General features: G+C 50.8%; 2 protein-coding genes across 4 annotated transcripts in view; one reads left to right on the top strand and one right to left on the bottom strand.

The window, feature by feature from the left end:
* EML1 (EMAP like 1) overlaps positions 1-19,039 on the top strand; it is a 54,233-nt gene extending 35,194 nt beyond the window's left edge. For all 3 annotated transcript variants that reach the window (XM_040333019.1, XM_040333018.1, XM_040333017.1), the window contains 11 exons: positions 432-531; positions 1,545-1,696; positions 6,055-6,180; positions 7,896-8,027; positions 8,114-8,181; positions 10,848-10,936; positions 13,929-14,026; positions 14,107-14,194; positions 15,203-15,298; positions 15,721-15,851; positions 17,458-19,039. In XM_040333019.1, coding sequence (XP_040188953.1) covers positions 432-531; positions 1,545-1,696; positions 6,055-6,180; positions 7,896-8,027; positions 8,114-8,181; positions 10,848-10,936; positions 13,929-14,026; positions 14,107-14,194; positions 15,203-15,298; positions 15,721-15,851; positions 17,458-17,583 — 1,206 coding nt within the window. In that variant the 3' untranslated portion in view covers positions 17,584-19,039. The remainder of the gene's footprint in view (positions 1-431; positions 532-1,544; positions 1,697-6,054; positions 6,181-7,895; positions 8,028-8,113; positions 8,182-10,847; positions 10,937-13,928; positions 14,027-14,106; positions 14,195-15,202; positions 15,299-15,720; positions 15,852-17,457) is intronic.
* On the bottom strand, positions 11,548-13,983 carry LOC120920751 (trichohyalin-like). Its single transcript, XM_040333021.1, has one exon. The coding sequence runs from the start codon at positions 13,955-13,957 to the stop codon at positions 11,987-11,989; it is 1,971 nt and encodes a 656-aa protein (XP_040188955.1). The 5' UTR covers positions 13,958-13,983; the 3' UTR covers positions 11,548-11,986.
* Positions 19,040-19,904: the final 865 nt, after the last annotated feature.

Raw genomic sequence — 19,904 nt, 5'->3', positions numbered from 1 at the left:
CACAGCTTCCCCGTTCTTCACTGTGGCGCCGTCATCGATCGTGTGTTCCCTGATATAAGGAAAGGCGATCAGTGACGTCACACGTCCAGCCCCGCCCCCCCTACAGTTAGAAACACAAATGAGGTCACACTTAACCCCTACAGCGCCCCCTTGTGGTTAACTCCTAAACTGCAATTGTCATTTTCACAGTAACCAGTGCATTTTTTTAGCACTTTTTGCTGTGAAAATGACAATGGTCCCAAAAATGTGTCAAAATTATCCGAAGTGTCCGCCATAATGTCGCGGTCACGAAAAAAATCGCTGATCGCCGCCGTTAGTAGTAAAAAAAAATATATATATATATTAATGAAAATGCCATAAAACGATCCCCTATTTTGTAAACGCTATAAATTTTGCGCAAACCAAAAACCACGTTTTTTATCGTTCCACAGAAACAAGAAAAACCGAAGTTCGTGTTGTGCGTCACTTTCTCGGAGAATGGGGACACCATCACAGGAGACTCCAGCGGGAACCTTCTGGTTTGGGGAAAAGGTCAAAACTCTCTTTTTTCTTATTCTGTCCTTAAGAATTTAGAAAAGGTTAAAAAAATGGGGGAACACATTCTAGTGTGCGCCGGGATTGGTATGTGAGTGGTGGGGGAAGACATTCTAGTGTGTGCCGAGATTGGCGAGGGGTGGGGGAAGACATTCTAGTGTGCGCCGGATTAGATATGCGAGGAGTGGGGGGGAAGACATTTTACTGTGCGCCGGGATTGGTATGGGATTGGTATGTGAGGGGTGGGGAAAGATGTTCTAGTGTGCGCCTGGATTGGTATGCGAGGGGTGGGGGAATACATTCTAGTGTGCGCCGGGACTGGTATGTGAGGGGTGGGGAAAGATGTTCTAGTGTGCGCCTGGATTGGTATGCGAGGGGTGGGGGAATACATTCTAGTGTGCGCCGGGACTGGTATGCGAGGGATGGGGGAATACATTCTAGTGTGCGCTGGTATTGGTATGTGAGTGGTGGGGGAAGACATTCTAGTGTGCACCGGGATTGGTATGCGAGTGGTGGGGGAAGACATTCTAGTGTGCGCTGGGATTGGTATGTGAGGTTTAGGGGAAGACATTCTAGTGTGCACTGGGATTGGTATATGAGGGGTGGGGGGAAGATATTCTAGTGTGCTCCAGGATTGGTATGTGAGGGGTGGGGAAGACATTCTAGTGTACACCGGGATTGGTATATGAGGGGTGGGGGGAAGATATTCTAGTGTGCTCCAGGATTGGTATGTGAGGGGTGGGGAAGACATTCTAGTGTGCCCCGGGATTGGTATGTGAGGGGTGGGGGAAGACATTCTAGTGTGCCCCGGGATTGGTATGTGAGGGGTGGGGGAAGACATTCTAGTGTACCCTGGGATTGGTGAGTGGTGGGGGAAGACATTGTAGGGTGCACCTGGATTGGTATGCGAGTGGTGGGGGAAGACATTCTAGGGTGCGCCGGGTGAGGACAAAGTGTGAGCAGCGTAGGAGAGAATTTTGATGTGGTGATGAGGTTGTGTATTTCTATAGGAACCAATAGGATCAGCCATGCTGTCCAGGGAGCCCACGAGGGCGGGATCTTCGCGCTGTGCATGCAGAGAGACGGCACTCTGATTTCTGGAGGAAAAGACAGAAAACTTCTCTCCTGGGCTGGAAATTATCAGAGACTCAGCACAGCGGAGGTGAGAGACGTCATCGCGCCCCCCCCCCCCCCCCCCGTCTTCTATGCCCCATATTGGTCTACATTCCTGACTCCTTGCCCCGGCACGTTCCTTCTCTCCCTGAATCTCAGGTCTGTAGGGCCTCGGAGTGATCACATGCGGTGCTGCATACAGTACATTCCCCTCTATATACAGCGCCTTGAAAAAGTATTCATACCCCTCTATATACAGCGCCTTGAAAAAGTATTCATACCCCTCTATATACAGCGCCTTGAAAAAGTATTCATACCCCTCTATATACAGCGCCTTGAAAAAGTATTCATACCCCTCTATATACAGCGCCCTGAAAAAGTATTCATACCCCTCTATATACAGCGCCTTGAAAAAGTATTCATACCCCTTGAAATTTCCCACATGTTGCAACCAAAAATATAAATGTATTTTATTGGGATTTTATGTGACGGACCAACACAAAGTGTCACATAATTGTGAAGTGGAAGGAAAATGATACAAATAACTGTTGGAAGCATCACACCGCTGTCAACCAAATGCGATGGAGCGCCTGGCACCCAGCCTCGGTGCCTCCATCAAGATCCAGCTTCCTCTACTCTATAGCTGAGCATTGCACCCGAGAACTAGACGACAATAGATTAGGTACAAACTGTAACTGACTTTATTATAAATTCACAAAGAATATAAAGTACACAGGATCAGGGAGGAGCACGATCACATTACCCTAAACAATACAAACTGTAAACAGTAATATCAGTACATTGAATGATCAGCTACCATAAACGTTAATCTAATTACTTAAATATATAAACACCCCACAGTAGTTCGGTAACAAATTAAAGTGGACACAATCTAGAAGCCAGCTAAAAAAGTTAGGGGCACCCTGTCCAACCAAGCTCGCGCGCAGAAGCGAACACATACGTGAGTAGTGCCCGCATATGTAAACGGTGTTCAAACCACACATGTGAGGTATCGCCGCGATCGGTAGAGCGAGAGCAATAATTCTAGCCCTAGTCCTCCTCTGTAACCCAAAACATGCAACCTGTAGAATTTTTTAAACGTCGCCTATGGAGATTTTAAAGGGTAAAAGTTTGTCGCCATTCAACAAGCGGACGCAATTTTGAAGCGTGACATGTTGGGTATCAATTTACTCGGCGTAACATTATCTTTCACGATATAAAAAAAAATAGGGATAACTTTACTGTCTTATTTTTTAATTAAACAATGTGTATTTTTTCCCCAAAAAAGTGCGCTTGTAAGACCACTGCGCAAATACAGTGTGACAGAAAGTATTGCAACAACTGCCATTTTATTCTCTAGGGTGTTAGAATAAAAAATATATATAATGTTTGGGGGGTTCTAATTAGAGGGAAGGAGATGGCAGTGAAAACAGTAAAAAAAAAAAAAACACACACACATTAGAACTGCTGTTTTACTTGTAATGCCAACGGCCACCACCATATGGCGCCAGGTCACAGAAGGCAGCTTAGGCCTTCACAAGGCTGCAAAGCCACGGCCTAAATTACCAGCCGTCGCAGGCCCTGCGCCCCCACCTCCCTCGCCGCACGATCGTGGCGGGCCTGCGACGGCCAGTAATTGAGGCCGCGGCATTCTAGGCCGCAAAGCCGCGGCCTCAATTACCGGCGGGCGCCAGGTCACAATTTCTTGTCGCAATTGCGACCTGGCGCCCGGATTTTGTCGAGGCCTGAACAAATGGTAATTCACACCTAGGAGACACACAATGGGGAAGTTCTACTATGAGAGAGAGACAGATTATAGCAGGAAATCCCAACATCAGGTTGTTATGAGCTGATTATATTAACATCTACTCTGCTTCTAGATCAGTGCTGGTTTGGGCATAAAGGCCCCAAATCTGTATCTGGGTCTTTCGGGGGAGACATGGACCTGAATCCAAAGCAAGACCACTCCAAGTTCCCCCCCAAGCACCCACCTCCCAAAGAATAGAGACCTCTCAAAAGCCAGGGCCCATCGTCATTGGGAAAGAGGCCACCCTGCAATCCCCTCCAAAGTCCCCTGTCCTGGTTGGTTCTCAGCCGGTCCAGGCTCAGAAAAGATCCACCCAGATGCCTGGACCAGCAGCTGGAGGACTACTCTGCCCCTCCCACCCCCTTCACAGCCCAGTGATCCAGTAAGTGCTGGAGGGGCAGAGCAGAGAGCCGGAACCCGGACCGTCCCTTCTCTCTGCAGGCTGAACAATTAGCGGCGTTTAATCGTTCAGTTCTCAGTCTTATGCAGGCCATAGACTCGTTTCTTTCCTGCAATCAGAGGTTGGGTTCGGGTCGGTTCTGTGGCCATCTAGGCGAGTAGAAATGTTTGTTTTTTTATGATCCCAAACGTACTTTTCATGTTCATTTTTACAGTCTGATTTTTTTTTTAGTAGCACTGCCTTCGTCAGACATCGGGGTTCTGTAGATATGAATGTTGGGGTGTCTGTAGAGTTGGAGGTCGGGGTGTTTGTAGAGTTGGAGGTCGGGGGGTGTTTGTAGAGTTGGAGGTCGGGGGGTGTTTGTAGAGTTGGAGGTCGGGGGGTGTTTGTAGAGTTGGAGGTCGGGGGGTGTTTGTAGAGTTGGAGGTCGGGGGGTGTTTGTAGAGTTGGAGGTCGGGGGGTGTTTGTAGAGTTGGAGGTCGGGGCGTTTGTAGAGTTGGGGGTCGGGGTTCTGTAGATATGAATGTTGGGGTGTTTGTAGATATGAATGTTGAGGTGTCTGTAGAGTTGGAGGTCGGGGGGGTGTCTGTAGAGTTGGATTTTGGGGGGGTGTCTGTAGAGTTGGAGGTCGGGGGGGTGTCTGTAGAGTTGGGGTTCGGGGTGCTGTAGAGTTGGAGGTCGGGGTTCTGTAGATATGAATGTTGGGGTGTCTGTAGAGTTGGAGGTCGGGGGGGTGTCTGTAGAGTTGGAGGTCGGGGTGCTGTAGAGTTGGAGGTCGGGGGTCTGTAGAGTTGGAGGTCGGGGGTCTGTAGAGTTGGAGGTCGGGGGTCTGTAGAGTTGGAGGTCGGGGGGGTCTCTGTAGAGTTGGAGGTCGGGGGGGTCTCTGTAGAGTTGGAGGTCGGGGGGGTCTCTGTAGAGTTGGAGGTCGGGGGGGTGTCTGTAGAGTTGGATTTTGGGGGGGTGTCTGTAGAGTTGGAGGTCGGGGGGGTGTCTGTAGAGTTGGGGTTCGGGGTGCTGTAGAGTTGGAGGTCGGGGTTCTGTAGATATGAATGTTGGGGTGTCTGTAGAGTTGGAGGTCGGGGGGTGTCTGTAGAGTTGGAGGTCGGGGTGCTGTAGAGTTGGAGGTCGGGGGGGGGTGTCTGTAGAGTTGGAGGTCGGGGGTCTGTAGAGTTGGAGGTCGGGGGGGTCTCTGTAGAGTTGGAGGTCGGGGGGGTCTCTGTAGAGTTGGAGGTCGGGGGGGTCTCTGTAGAGTTGGAGGTCGGGGGGGTGTCTGTAGAGTTGGAGGTCGGGGTGTCTCTGTAGAGTTGGAGGTCGGGGTGTCTCTGTAGAGTTGGAGGTCGGGGGGTCTCTGTAGAGTTGGAGGTCGGGGGGGTGTCTGTAGAGTTGGAGGTCGGGGTGCTGTAGAGTTGGAGGTCGGGGTGCTGTAGAGTTGGAGGTCGGGGGGGTGTCTGTAGAGTTGAAGGTCGGGGGTGTCTGTAGAGTTGGAGGTCGGGGGGGTGTCTGTAGAGTTGGAGGTCGGGGGGGGGGTGTCTGTAGAGTTGGAGGTCGGGGGGTGTCTGTAGAGTTGGAGTTCGGGGTGCTGTAGAGTTGGAGGTCGGGGGGTGTCTGTAGAGTTGGAGGTCGGGGGGTGTCTGTAGAGTTGGAGGTCGGGGTGTCTCTGTAGAGTTGGAGGTCGGGGTGTCTGTAGAGTTGGAGGTCGGGGGGTGTCTGTAGAGTTGGAGGTCGGGGTGCTGTAGAGTTGGAGGTCGGGGGGTGTCTGTAGAGTTGGAGGTCGGGGTGCTGTAGAGTTGGAGGTCGGGGTGCTGTAGAGTTGGAGGTCGGGGTGCTGTAGAGTTGGAGGTCGGGGTGTCTGTAGAGTTGGGGGTCGGGGTGCTGTAGAGTTGGAGGTCGGGGTGCTGTAGAGTTGGAGGTCGGGGTGTCTCTGTAGAGTTGGAGGTCGGGGTGCTGTAGAGTTGGAGGTCAGGGTGCTGTAGAGTTGGGGTTCGGGGTGCTATAGAGTTGGGGTTCGGGGTGTCTGTAGAGTTGGAGGTCGGGGTGCTGTAGAGTTGGAGGTCGGGGGGGGGTGCTGTAGAGTTGGGGTTCGGGGGGGGGTGTTTGTAGAGTTGGGGGTCGGGTGCTGTAGAGTTGGAGGTCGGGGTGTCTGTAGTCGGTAGTCGCAGTATTTCCGGCACTCACTGTGTTGAATTTTGTCCCCCATAAGATCCCGGAACAGTTTGGACCGGTGCGGACGGTGGCCGAGGGGAAAGGGGACGTCGTGTTAATTGGAACCACAAGAAACTTTGTCCTTCAGGGAACTTTATCCGGAAACTTCACCACCATCACCCAGGTAGGTACTTCTTCTGATTATCACCCAGGTAGGTACTTCTTCTGATGTTTCATTGGTGGCGATCCGGGTAACAGAGAGAAATTGTCAGTAAGGAGGGTAATGCCGGGGACCCCAAGAGGGTCGTGCCAGGGACCCCAGGAAAGGTCATTCCAGGGACCCCAGGGAAGGTCATTCCGGGGACCCGAGGGAAGGTCATTCCGGGGCCCCCAGGGAAGGTCATTCCGGGGACCCGAGGAGAAGGTCATTCCGGGGACCCGAGGGGAAGGTCATTCCGGGGACCCCAGGGGAAGGTCATTCCGGGGACCCCAGGGGAAGGTCATTCCGGGGACCCCAGGGGAAGGTCATTCCGGGGACCCCAGGGGAAGGTCATTCCGGGGACCCCAGGGGAAGGTCATTCCGGGGACCCCAGGGGAAGGTCATTCCGGGGACCCCAGGGGAAGGTCATTCCGGGGACCCCAGGGAGGGTCATTCCGGGGACCCCAGGGGAAGGTCATTCCGGGGACCCCAGGGGAAGGTCATTCCGGGGACCCCAGGGGAAGGTCATTCCAGGGACCCCAGGGAGGGTCATTCCGGGGACCCCAGGGAAGGTCATTCCGGGGACCCCAGGGGAGGTCATTCCGGGGACCCCAGGGGAGGTCATTCCGGGGACCCCAGGGAGGGTCATTCCGGGGACCCCAGGGAGGGTCATTCCGGGGCCCCCAGGGAAGGTCATTCCGGGGCCCCCAGGGAAGGTCATTCCGGGGCCCCCAGGGAAGGTCATTCCGGGGCCCCCAGGGAAGGTCATTCCGGGGCCCCCAGGGAAGGTCATTCCGGGGCCCCCAGGGAAGGTCATTCCGGGGACCCGAGGGAAGGTCATTCTGGGGACCCGAGGGAAGGTCATTCCGGGGACCCGAGGGAAGGTCATTCCGGGGACCCCAGGGGAGGTCATTCCGGGACCCCCAGGGAAGGTCATTCCGGGGACCCCAGGGAAGGTCATTCCGGGGCCCCCAGGGAAGGTCATTCCGGGGCCCCCAGGGAAGGTCATTCCGGGGCCCCCAGGGAAGGTCATTCCGGGGCCCCCAGGGAAGGTCATTCTGGGGACCCGAGGGAAGGTCATTCCGGGGACCCCAGGGGAGGTCATTCCGGGGACCCCAGGGGAGGTCATTCCGGGGACCCCAGGGAGGGTCATTCCGGGGACCCCAGGGAGGGTCATTCCGGGGCCCCCAGGGAAGGTCATTCCGGGGCCCCCAGGGAAGGTCATTCCGGGGCCCCCAGGGAAGGTCATTCCGGGGCCCCCAGGGAAGGTCATTCCGGGGCCCCCAGGGAAGGTCATTCTGGGGACCCGAGGGAAGGTCATTCTGGGGACCCGAGGGAAGGTCATTCCGGGGACCCGAGGGGAGGTCATTCCGGGGACCCCAGGGGAGGTCATTCCGGGACCCCCAGGGAAGGTCATTCCGGGGCCCCCAGGGAAGGTCATTCCGGGGCCCCCAGGGAAGGTCATTCCGGGGCCCCCAGGGAAGGTCATTCCGGGGCCCCCAGGGAAGGTCATTCCGGGGCCCCCAGGGAAGGTCATTCCGGGGCCCCCAGGGAAGGTCATTCTGGGGACCCGAGGGAAGGTCATTCTGGGGACCCGAGGGAAGGTCATTCCGGGGACCCGAGGGAAGGTCATTCCGGGGACCCCAGGGAAGGTCCTCTCTGCTCCATCCACCTACCATTGTCCGTGTTTTATCATTCAGGGCCATACGGATGAACTGTGGGGGTTGGGCGCGCATTCCCAGAAGCCTCAGTTCCTGACCTGTGGCCATGACAAGCAGATCATGTTGTGGGATTCGGCAATCCATCGGCCGGTCTGGAGCAAAGTTCTAGAGGTAAGTCTTCATGTCCTATGAGGTGAGTGGAGGGGGGGGGGGGGGGGGGATTCGGACCCCCTATAACGGGATCTGTTCTCTTCCAGGACCCGGCCCAGTCTGCTGGATTCCATCCTAACGGGTCTGTTGTAGCGGTTGGGACTCTTACAGGAAGGTAGGTGACCTCCGGAGGTTATTGGTCAGAAACTTCCCCATGTTACCCAAATTTCTCCAAGTGGTTGTAGCCGGTACTGCAGGCGTCACCCCGAAACCGTTCCGGAGAGCCGGCGGGGGGCGGCTTCCTTCTAATAAAACAACCAATAAGAGCTCTCATCCAGTAACCCGGAAGTGACATCACTTCCCGCTTTACTGACATCCTAACGGCACCATAAAGAGGACCTGTCACCTCTTATTACTGTCACATGGGATGTTTACATTATAGACCCCAGATCTCTCCATAAAGAGGACCTGTCACCCCCTATTACTGTCACATGGGATGTTTACATTCATTATAGACCCCAGATCTCTCCATAAAGAGGACCTGTCACCCCCTATTACTGTCACATGGGATGTTTACATTCATTATAGACCCCAGATCCCTCCATAAAGAGGACCTGTCACCCCCTATTACTGTCACATGGGATGTTTACATTATAGACCCCAGATCTCTCCATAAAGAGGACCTGTCACCTCCTATTACTGTCACATGGGATGTTTACATTATAGACCCCCGATCCCTCCATAAAGAGGACCTGTCACCTCCTATTACTGTCACATAGGATGTTTACATTCATTATAGACCCCAGATCTCTCCATAAAGAGGACCTGTCACCCCCTATTACTGTCACATGGGATGTTTACATTCATTATAGACCCCAGATCCCTCCATAAAGAGGACCTGTCACCTCCTATTACTGTCACATGGGATGTTTACATTATAGACCCCAGATCTCTCCATAAAGAGGACCTGTCACCACCTATTACTGTCACATAGGATGTTTACATTCATTATAGACCCCAGATCTCTCCATAAAGAGGACCTGTCACCCCCTATTACTGTCACATGGGATGTTTACATTATAGACCCCAGATCTCTCCATAAAGAGGACCTGTCACCCCCTATTACTGTCACATGGGATGTTTACATTCATTATAGACCCCAGATCTCTCCATAAAGAGGACCTGTCACCTCCTATTACTGTCACATGGGATGTTTACATTATAGACCCCAGATCTCTCCATAAAGAGGACCTGTCACCCCCTATTACTGTCACATGGGATGTTTACATTATAGACCCCAGATCTCTCCATAAAGAGGACCTGTCACCACCTATTACTGTCACAGGGGATGTTTACATTCATTATAGACCCCAGATCTCTCAATAAAGAGGACCTGTCACCACCTATTACTGTCACATGGGATGTTTACATTCATTATAGACCCCAGATCTCTCCATAAAGAGGACCTGTCACCCCCTATTACTGTCACATGGGATGTTTACATACATTATAGACCCCAGATCTCTCCATAAAGAGGACCTGTCACCTCCTATTACTGTCACATGGGATGTTTACATTCATTATAGACCCCAGATCTCTCCATAAAGAGGACCTGTCACCCCCTATTACTGTCACATGGGATGTTTACATACATTATAGACCCCAGATCTCTCCATAAAGAGGACCTGTCACCTCCTATTACTGTCACATGGGATGTTTACATTCATTATAGACCCCAGATCTCTCCATAAAGAGGACCTGTCACCACCTATTACTGTCACAGGGGATGTTTACATTCATTATAGACCCCAGATCTCTCCATAAAGAGGACCTGTCACCACCTATTACTGTCACATGGGATGTTTACATTCATTATAGACCCCAGATCTCTCCATAAAGAGGACCTGTCACCTCCTATTACTGTCACAAGAGATGTTTACATTCATTATAGACCCCAGATCTCTCCATAAAGAGGACCTGTCACCTCCTATTACTGTCACAAGAGATGTTTACATTCATTATAGACCCCAGATCCCTCCATAAAGAGGACCTGTCACCACCTATTACTGTCACATGGGATGTTTACATTCATTATAGACCCCAGATCTCTCCATAAAGAGGACCTGTCACCTCCTATTACTGTCACATGGGATGTTTACATTCACTATAGACCCCAGATCCCTCCATAAAGAGGACCTGTCACCTCCTATTACTGTCACATGGGATGTTTACATTATAGACCCCAGATCTCTCCATAAAGAGGACCTGTCACCTCCTATTACTGTCACATGGGATGTTTACATTCATTATAGACCCCAGATCTCTCCATAAAGAGGATCTGTCACCTCCTATTACTGTCACATGGGATGTTTACATTATAGACCCCAGATCTCTCCATAAAGAGGACCTGTCACCTCCTATTACTGTCACATGGGATGTTTACATTCATTATAGACCCCAGATCTCTCCATAAAGAGGACCTGTCACATCCTATTACTGTCACATGGGATGTTTACATTCATTATAGACCCCAGATCTCTCCATAAAGAGGACCTGTCACCTCCTATTACTGTCACATGGGATGTTTACATTATAGACCCCAGATCTCTCCATAAAGAGGACCTGTCACCGTCTATTCCTTTCACATGGGATGTTTATGGGGAGATTACATTTTTTTCACATCAACAAAAGTTACAAAGTTTGTAGCTTTAAATACGATGTACTGTCCCTTTAAGTCTTTTGTTGGGTGTCCTTCCTGATGAGTAGGGATGTAATGAGGAAGATCTGATGGCAGACGTTCCCGGCTCTCTTATCTGATTGGAGATCTTCTTCTTCTGACAGGTGGTTTGTGTTGGACACCGAGACCAAAGATCTGGTGACGGTTCATACAGACGGCAACGAGCAGCTTTCCGTCATGTGCTATTCACCAGGTAGGTGTCCCTTTCATCCCGCCATGTGCTATTCACCAGGTAGGTGTCCCTTTCATCCCGCCATGTGCTATTCACCAGGTAGGTGTCCCTTTCATCCCGCCATGTGCTATTCACCAGGTAGGTGCCCCTTTCATCCCGCCATGTGCTATTCACCAGGTAGGTGTCCCTTTCATCCCGCCATGTGCTATTCACCAGGTAGGTGCCGCTTTCATCCCGCCATGTGCTATTCACCAGGTAGGTGTCGCTTTCATCCCGCCATGTGCTATTCACCAGATCTGCTGAGCGATTCTCTCGTTCTTCTTCCTCTCGGATCTGCTGAGCGATTCCCTCGTTCTTCTTCCTCTCGGATCTGCTGAGCGATTCTCTCGTTCTTCTTTCTCTCGGATCTGCTGAGCGATTCTCTCGTTCTTCTTTCTCTCGGATCTGCTGAGCGATTCTCTCGTTCTTCTTTCTCTCGGATCTGCTGAGCGATTCTCTCGTTCTTCTTCTTTCTCTCGGATCTGCTGAGCGATTCTCTCGTTCTTCTTTCTCTCGGATCTGCTGAGCCATTCTCTCGTTCTTCTTCTTTCTCTCGGATCTGCTGAGCGATTCTCTCGTTGTTCTCCTTCTTCTTCTCTCGGATCTGCTGAGCGATTCTCTCGTTCTTCTTTCTCTCGGATCTGCTGAGCGATTCTCTCGTTCTTCTTCTTTCTCTCGGATCTGCTGAGCGATTCTCTCGTTCTTCTTCTTTCTCTCGGATCTGCTGAGCGATTCTCTCGTTCTTCTCCTTCCTCTCGGATCTGCTGAGCGATTCTCTCGTTCTTCTTCTTTCTCTCGGATCTGCTGAGCGATTCTCTCGTTCTTCTTTCTCTCGGATCTGCTGAGCGATTCTCTCGTTCTTCTTTCTCTCGGATCTGCTGAGCGATTCTCTCGTTCTTCTCCTTCCTCTCGGATCTGCTGAGCGATTCTCTCGTTCTTCTTCTTTCTCTCGGATCTGCTGAGCGATTCTCTTGTTCTTCTTTCTCTTGGATCTGCTGAGCGATTCTCTCGTTCTTCTTTCTTTCGGATCTGCTAAACGATTCTCTCGTTCTTCTTTCTCTCGGATCTGCTGAGCGATTCTCTCATTCTTCTTCTTTCTCTCGGATCTGCTGAGCGATTCTCTCGTTCTTCTTTCTCTCGGATCTGCTGAGCGATTCTCTCGTTCTTCTTCTTTCTCTCGGATCTGCTGAGCGATTCTCTCGTTCTTCTTTCTCTCGGATCTGCTGAGCGATTCTCCTGTTCTTCTTCCATTTTCTCTCGGATCTGCTGAGCGATTCTCTTGTTCTTCTTTGTCTTGGATCTGCTGAGCGTTTCTCTCGTTCTTCTTTCTTTCGGATCTGCTAAACGATTCTCTCGTTCTTCTTTCTCTCGGATCTGCTGAGCGATTCTCTCGTTCTTCTTCTTTCTCTCGGATCTGCTGAGCGATTCTCTCGTTGTTCTCCTTCTTCTTCTTTCGGATCTGCTGAGCGATTCTCTTGTTCTTCTTTCTCTCGGATTTGCTGAGCGATTCTCTCGTTCTTTTTCTTTCTCTCGGATCTGCTGATAGATTCTCTCGTTCTTCTTTCTCCCAGATCTGCTAAACGATTCTCTCGTTCTTCTTTCGGATCTGCTGAGCGATTCTCTCGTTCTTCTTTCTCTCTGATCTGCTGAGCGATTCTCTCGTTCTTCTTTCTCTCGGATCTGCTGAGCGATTCTCTCATTCTTCTTTCTCTCGGATCTGCTGAGCGATTCTCTCGTTCTTCTTTCTCCCGGATCTGCTGAACGATTCTCTTGTCTTTTTTTCGGATCTGCTGAGCGATTCTCTCGTTCTTCTTTCGGATCTGCTGAGCGATTCTCTCGTTCTTCTTTCTCTCGTTCTTCTTTCTCTCGTTCTTCTTTCTCTCGGATCTGCTGAGCGATTCTCTCATTCTTCTTCTTTCTCCCGGATCTGCTGAACGATTCTCTTGTCGTTCTTTCGGATCTGCTGAACGATTCTCTTGTCGTTCTTTCGGATCTGCTGAGCGATTCTCTCGTTCTTCTTTCGGATCTGCTGAGCGATTCTCTCGTTCTTCTTCTTTCTTTCGGATCTGCTGAGCGATTCTCTCGTTCTTCTTTCTCTCGTTCTTCTTTCTCTCGGATCTGCTGAGCGATTCTCTCGTTCTTCTTTCTCTCGGATCTGCTGAGCGATTCTCTCGTTCTTCTTTCTCTCGTTCTTCTTTCTCTCGGATCTGCTGAGCGATTCTCTCGTCGTTCTTTCGGATCTGCTGAGTGATTCTCTCGTTCTTCTTTCTTTCGGGTTTGCTGAGCGATTCTCTCGTTCTTCTTCTTTCTCTCGGATCTGCTGAGCGATTCTCTCGTTCTTCTTTCTCTCGGATCTGCTGAGCGATTCTCTCGTTCTTCTTTCTCTCGGATCTGCTGAGCGATTCTCTCGTTCTTCTTTCTTTTGGGTTTGCTGAGCGATTCTCTTCTTCTTCTTCTTCTTCTTCTTCTTCTTCTTCTTCTGAGCGATTCTCTCGTTCTTCTTTCTCCCGGATCTGCTGAACGATTCTCTCGTTCTTCTTTCGGATCTGCTGAGCGATTCTCTCGTTCTTCTTCTTCTTTCTCCCGGATCTGCTGAACGATTCTCTCGTTGTTCTTTCTCTCGGATCTGCTGAGTGATTCTCTCGTTCTTCTTTCTCTCGGATCTGCTGAGCGATTCTCTCGTTCTTCTTTCTCTCGGATCTGCTGAGCGATTCTCTCGTTGTTCTTTCGAATCTGCTGACCGATTCTCTCGTTCTTCTTTCGGATCTGCTGAGCGATTCTCTCGTTCTTCTTCTTTCTCTCGGATCTGCTGAGCGATTTTCTCGTTCTTCTTCTTTCTCTCGGATCTGCTGAGCGATTCTCTCGTTCTTCTTCTTTCTCTCGGATCTGCTGAGCGATTCTCTCGTTCTTCTTTCTCTCGGATCGCTCTTCATTTTTGCTGACTAATCTTCTCTTTTCACCTTTCTCTGAATAGATGGAAATTTCCTCGCAATCGGTTCCCATGACAACTACATCTATATTTATGCCGTTAATGAGAATGGAAGGAAATACAGCCGGATTGGTAAATGTTCGGTGAGTTTTGAAGGCACAGAAGAAGATTCAGCTCGGGTTGGAGTTCCCCTTTAACTGAACATTTCTCCCCCCCCCCCCAGGGCCATTCCAGCTTCATCACCCACCTGGACTGGTCTGTCACCTCCCAGTATCTGATGTCCAACTCCGGCGATTATGAAATCCTATACTGTGAGTATATCTGACCCCGGCCTGTGATTGGTGTCGCCCTGTCACATGCTGTCCCGGGGGAGACTCATTGATCACCCTGTCACATCACAGCACATCAGGGCACAACACGTACAGGGCACATCAGGGTACATCACATTAGGGCACATTGCATGGGGCACATCACATCAGGGCATGGGGCACATCAGGGCACATCACATCAGGGCCCATCACAGCACATTGAGGCACATTGCATGGGGCACATCACATCAGGGCATGGGGCACATCACATCAGGGCCCATCACACCACATTGAGGCATAGCTCATCAGGGCACGGGGCACATAGCACATCAGGGCACAGGGCACATTATGGTGCACATCATTTACCAGCCAGCATGCAGGGCAGCGCAGGAAGCGTGTGTAATATGTTCTCATTCCTGTCACTGCACTCACTCAGCTCCCCTGTGGCCCCTCCTCTCTTCTCGTCCATCCCAGATGATATCACAAGCAAATGGGGATGGACAAGGAGAGAGGATAGGAGGGGCCACAGGGGAGCTGAGTGAGTGCCGTGACAGGAGAGAGAACATATTACATACGCTTCCTGCGCTACTCTGCAGGCTCGCTAAATCTTGATCTACCCGTCAGGCGCCAGCTGACGGGTAGATCGCCGCGGACCTCCGACCGGCCCGCTGAGCCATCGGCCCACAGGGAATCTCCCAGTAGTCCCGATGGCCAGTCCATCCCTGCCTCCATGTCCTTATATACAGTGAAGGGCTGCTGGTCCTGCATTGTGTGTGATGACATCAGGAAGTCTGTGAACAGAGGCGCAGAAAAGCGACTTTGGCGGGCAGCCCATGGGGGGGAGGTAATGGGGTACGTATTCTAGTTTATTATTCTCCCCCTAATGGGGTCTTTCTTGGGTCGTCACTCTTCCATGTTTCTATGTACAGTATCTGTAGTTGCCTTCTGAATTGCAGAAGTCATACATATGGGTTGGCACACAAAGTTACACATCACTGCTTTCCCTTCCAGGGATCCCAACAGCCTGCAAGCAAGTGGTCAGTGTGGAAACCACCCGGGATCTGGAATGGGCGACCTTCACCTGCACCCTGGGATTCCAGGTTTTCGGTAAGTTCTTCTGAAAACAGGCCTTTGTAGCTGTTCCAGGAACTTAAAATGTGATTTGAATGAATTGAGTAATAAGTACATATTTGTACCACATGGTGAGAACAGCGACTTGTGATTGGGTATGTAGCCCCCCCCCCTCCCCCTCCAACATCTCCAAGAGGAGACGCAGAACATTTTCAGCTTGTCTGCAGAAAAAAAATAGGCTCACTATGAGAGCCGCATATTACTAGAGGCCCCCGCCTTGTGAGAAGTCATTTTCGGCCCCTCACCCCGCTTCTCAACTCGCTGGCTGCATAGGAGAAGAGGTAAGAAGTCAGCACCCCCCGCTTCTCACTGTAATGTAAGGTGTCATTTTGCTTAGGGCCCCAGGGAGGTCAGGATCGGCACTGCTGACCCCCATGTTTTTTTTTTCCCTCCCGCAGGGGTGTGGCCTGAAGGTTCGGACGGAACAGACCTCAATGCCATCTGCAGATCTGGAGATCGGAAGCTCTTGGCCACGGGGGATGATTTTGGAAAAGTCCATCTCTTCTCGTACCCTTGTTCGCAGTTCCGGGTACGTTACACATACTGGCTGCTCTTATTGTGGTCTAAGATGAGTCTGTAATTAGAATTCTACAATTACATGGCGACAATTTCCCATTTATAGTGATGGCATATTATGCAAGTCCCGCCCCCGAGGAGTTTTATCAGCTCTGGTCACTTCCACAACCATAGGTACCTTTTTAGAGCCAGAATATAAACAAAAAAGTCAGTGCTACCACCCATACATCACATGGAAAGCAGAGCTTTCAGGGTACAGGGCACATCACATCAGGGCACAACACGTACACAGCACATCACATCAGGGCACAACACGTACACAGCACATCACATCAGGGCATGGGGCACATCAGGGCACAACATGTACAGGGCACATCACATCAGGGCACGGGGCACATCAGGGCACAACATGTACAGGGCACATCACAGCACATTGAGGCACAGCACATCAGGGCACAACACATACCATGTAATTGTAGAATTCTAATTACTGTGATAATTTTCCATTTATAGTGATGGCATATTATGCAAGCCCCCGAGGAGTTTTATCAGCTCTGGTCACTTCCACAACCATAGGTACCTTTTAGGGCCAGAATATAAACAAAAAAGTCAGTGCTACCACCCATACATCACATGGAAAGCAGAGCTTTCAGGGTACAGGGAACAGCACATCAGGGCACAACACATACAGGGCCCATCACAGCACATTGAGGCGGGGCACAACACGTACAGGGCACAACACAACACGTACAGGGCACAACACGTACAGGGAACATCACATCATGGCCCATCACAGCACATTGAGGCACAGCAGGGCACAACACGTACAGGGCACATCACATACAGGGCACATCACAGCACATTGAGGCGGTGCACAACATGTACAGGGCACGGGGCACATCAGGGCACAACACGTACAGGGCCCATCACAGCACATTGAGGCGGGGCACAACACGTAGGGGGCACATCACATCAGGGCATGGTGACAATTTCCCATTTATAGTGATGGCATATTATGCAAGCCCTGCCCCTGAGGAGTTTTATCAGCTTTGGTCACTTCCACAACCATAGGTACCTTTTAGGGCCAGAATATAAACAAAAAAGTCAGTGCTACCACCCATACATTACATGGAAAGCAGAGCTTCCGGGTGCTCGATCCACAGTCGCCGGCTGCGTAGAATAATGAGGAAAAGATGATCCGCACTCCGGTCGTTGCTCTTAAACAATTAACGTATTTATTGACAAGCCACAGTAGACAAACGCAAATAGGAAAGGTTGGCGCATTTCAGCCTATACCATGGTTATGACTAAGGCCTTATAGGCCGAAACGCGTCAACCTTTCCTACTTGAGTTTGTCTACTTTGACTTGTCAATTGTTTAAGAGCAACGACCGGAGTGCGGGTCACCTTTTCCCCACCTTTTAGGGCCAGTTTGGTCAGAAGTCAGTTGACCTACCAATATATTGTTTTGGGTGGTGAAAGGAAGCCGGACCCCGTGCAGGAAATCAGAACAAACTTAGAATCCCTGGTAGGAATTTGACTTGGGATCCGAGTCCCCATCACCAGATGAGTCTTACAGTATGAAGGTGGCAACTAATTGTCGGTTTTTTATCTCCTCAGGCATCCAGCCACGCTTATGGTGGACACAGCAGCCACGTCACGAATGTGACTTTTCTACACGAGGACAGTCACCTGATCTCCACCGGAGGGAAAGACATGAGTATCATGCAATGGCGCCTTCTCTGAGGCCACCTTGGAGAAGATTCTCACCACCGCTTGCCTTCTCGAGTTTGATGTGTCGGGACCTCTTATAAAAGAACTCAGGAACCCAACACCCCCTTCACTGGTCACCTGACCCCCCCCCCCCCCCAACATCACCTCTCAGATTTCCAACGGGGGAAGAATCTATACCAGTGGTGCCCAACTGTGGGGGCCCTTGGGGCCCTAATAGGAAAAAAAAGTCTTGTTAATGTTTTTTTTCTTTTATTCTATCCAGTAACACAAAGACGTGAAGGTGGATCAGAGAATGGAATGAGAAGCTGCAAATGGTTATATTGTGCCGCTAGCTAATTCGGTGCAGTCGTTGTTCACAGGCTTGCAGCGGTCAGGAGGGTGCCCGGCCTTCATTTGTTAGAGTCGCATCTCAGAGAATCAGCAGTTCACTTACAATTTGATGAAGAATAACACTAAAACGATTTTTCTTTTTTCCGTTGCTCAATTTTCATGTCCTACTGGTGTGCCGGCCGGTATGTAGGAATCCCCGCAGCCTGGGTGGTTGGCTCACCACTGGTGTAAAGTCTGACGCATTGCACCCCTGAGCTCGGGACGGTTGGCTTAGCACTGGTGTAAAGTCTCACGCATTGCACCCCAGAGCTCGGGACGGTTGGCTCACCACTGGTGTAAAGTCTCACTTACAATTTGATGAAGAATAACACTAAAACGATTTTTATTTTTTCCGTTACTCAATTTTCATGTCCTACTGGTGTGCCGGCCAGTATGTAGGAACCCCCGGAGCCCGGGTGGTTGGCTCACCACTGGTGTAAAGTCTGACGCATTGCACCACAGAGCCCGGGACGGTTGGCTTACCACTGGTGTAAAGTCTCACACATTGCACCCTGAGGTCCGGGGGGGGGTTGGCTCACCACTGGTGTAAAGGCTCGAGCATTGCACCCTGAGGTCCGGGCGGTTGGCTTACCACTGGTGTAAAGTCTCACGCATTGCACCCTGAAGTCCGGGCGGTTGGCTCACCACGGGTGTAAAGTCGAACTTACAAATTGATGAAGAATAACACTAAAACGATTTTTCTTTTTTCCGTTACTCAATTTTCATGTCCTACTGGTGTGCCGGCCGGTATGTAGGAACCCCCGGAGCCCGGGGTGGTTGGCTCACCACTGGTGTAAAGACTCACGCATTGCACCATAACTCGATAAGCTTGAAGGTCTTCTATCTAGATGTCACGTCCTCCATCTATAACGCACTATAACCTTTCCTGAACCCTAATCCCTCTTCCTCTTCTTTCACCGCAGACAGTATTCAGTCCGGGATGGGAAGACCCATCGGTACATTACAGGCGATCACCCATCCTACAATCGATCTATGTCCATGTTCTATTGGTGTTGTGTATCAGTTCCCGGCTTGTAGTGAATTTCTTGGTCAGTCATATCCACATTGCAGATCATAATAATATTCAGATATTTGGGCATTGTGACGGTTTTATTTCCACGGAATGTATTTCCAGACGTTTGTGTGTATCGGGGGGGGCGGGGCACTTTAAATTGCAATAATGTTTTTTAAACTTTTTATTTTGCGCTGGGTGCTAACAGTAATGGTTAAAGTGGAATGTCACCCACGGGGCGGGGTCACTTTTGGGGTGGGGTCACCTTCAAGTCGGGGGTCACCTTCGTGGGGCGGGGTCAGATAGGTGTTTTTGTAACCACATCTTCGAGTCCAGTTGTTCGGTGTTGCGCATTACTGATGTTCCCCGCCCATCAAGTTTGATCAGATTTGTCGATCATCGAAGGTGTGAAAATCGCTCCTCCCTCGCGGTGTCTCACAACCTCCTCCTTGCAGATCCTGTTCGAATAAAAAAAAAGACTAATAAACGTCTGACGTCACCCGTAGGGGAGGCAGCCATTTTGTGGGTAGGATCAGCGAACAGCCTATCAATTGATGATACTAGGGCCAAAAAAAGTCCAAATGTAACCGCGCTCAGTACACCTCCATGCCCCGCCTCCTTCACAATGGGTGTCGACCTTTCACTGTCCCTTCTGGACGAGCATGGACAAATTCAGCCGATACCACGCTTGGAGTGTGACTCTGTGCCCCACATGAGGGGCGTGTTCACCGGCAGAGATGCCGCATCGGAAGCAGTGGGTGTGTCCCATATGACATCAGTGGGACAGCGCTCACGTGGGGTGCGCATTCAGTGTGACCGAGGCCGCAGCCTGCCAGGATCTGCCTAGAAGTCATCGAGAGTAACCTAGAATGGTGTCTAGTTGCTACGCGTTTCGGCACAGCATTGTCTTTTCATCATATTCAGATCTTCTATGTAAAGACTTCCAATGCAG

This window comes from Rana temporaria, chromosome 13, assembly GCF_905171775.1.
Source record: "Rana temporaria chromosome 13, aRanTem1.1, whole genome shotgun sequence".
Lineage (NCBI taxonomy): Eukaryota > Metazoa > Chordata > Amphibia > Anura > Ranidae > Rana > Rana temporaria.
Note: the sequence above shows the minus strand (reverse complement) of the source record. Positions and strands in the feature narration are given on the sequence as shown.

What these genes read in the sequence shown, in the direction of transcription:
- LOC120920751 (XM_040333021.1), bottom strand. Translation starts at nt 13,957, where the DNA reads ATGGGAACCGATTGCGAGGAAATTTCCATCTATTCAGAGAAAGGTGAA.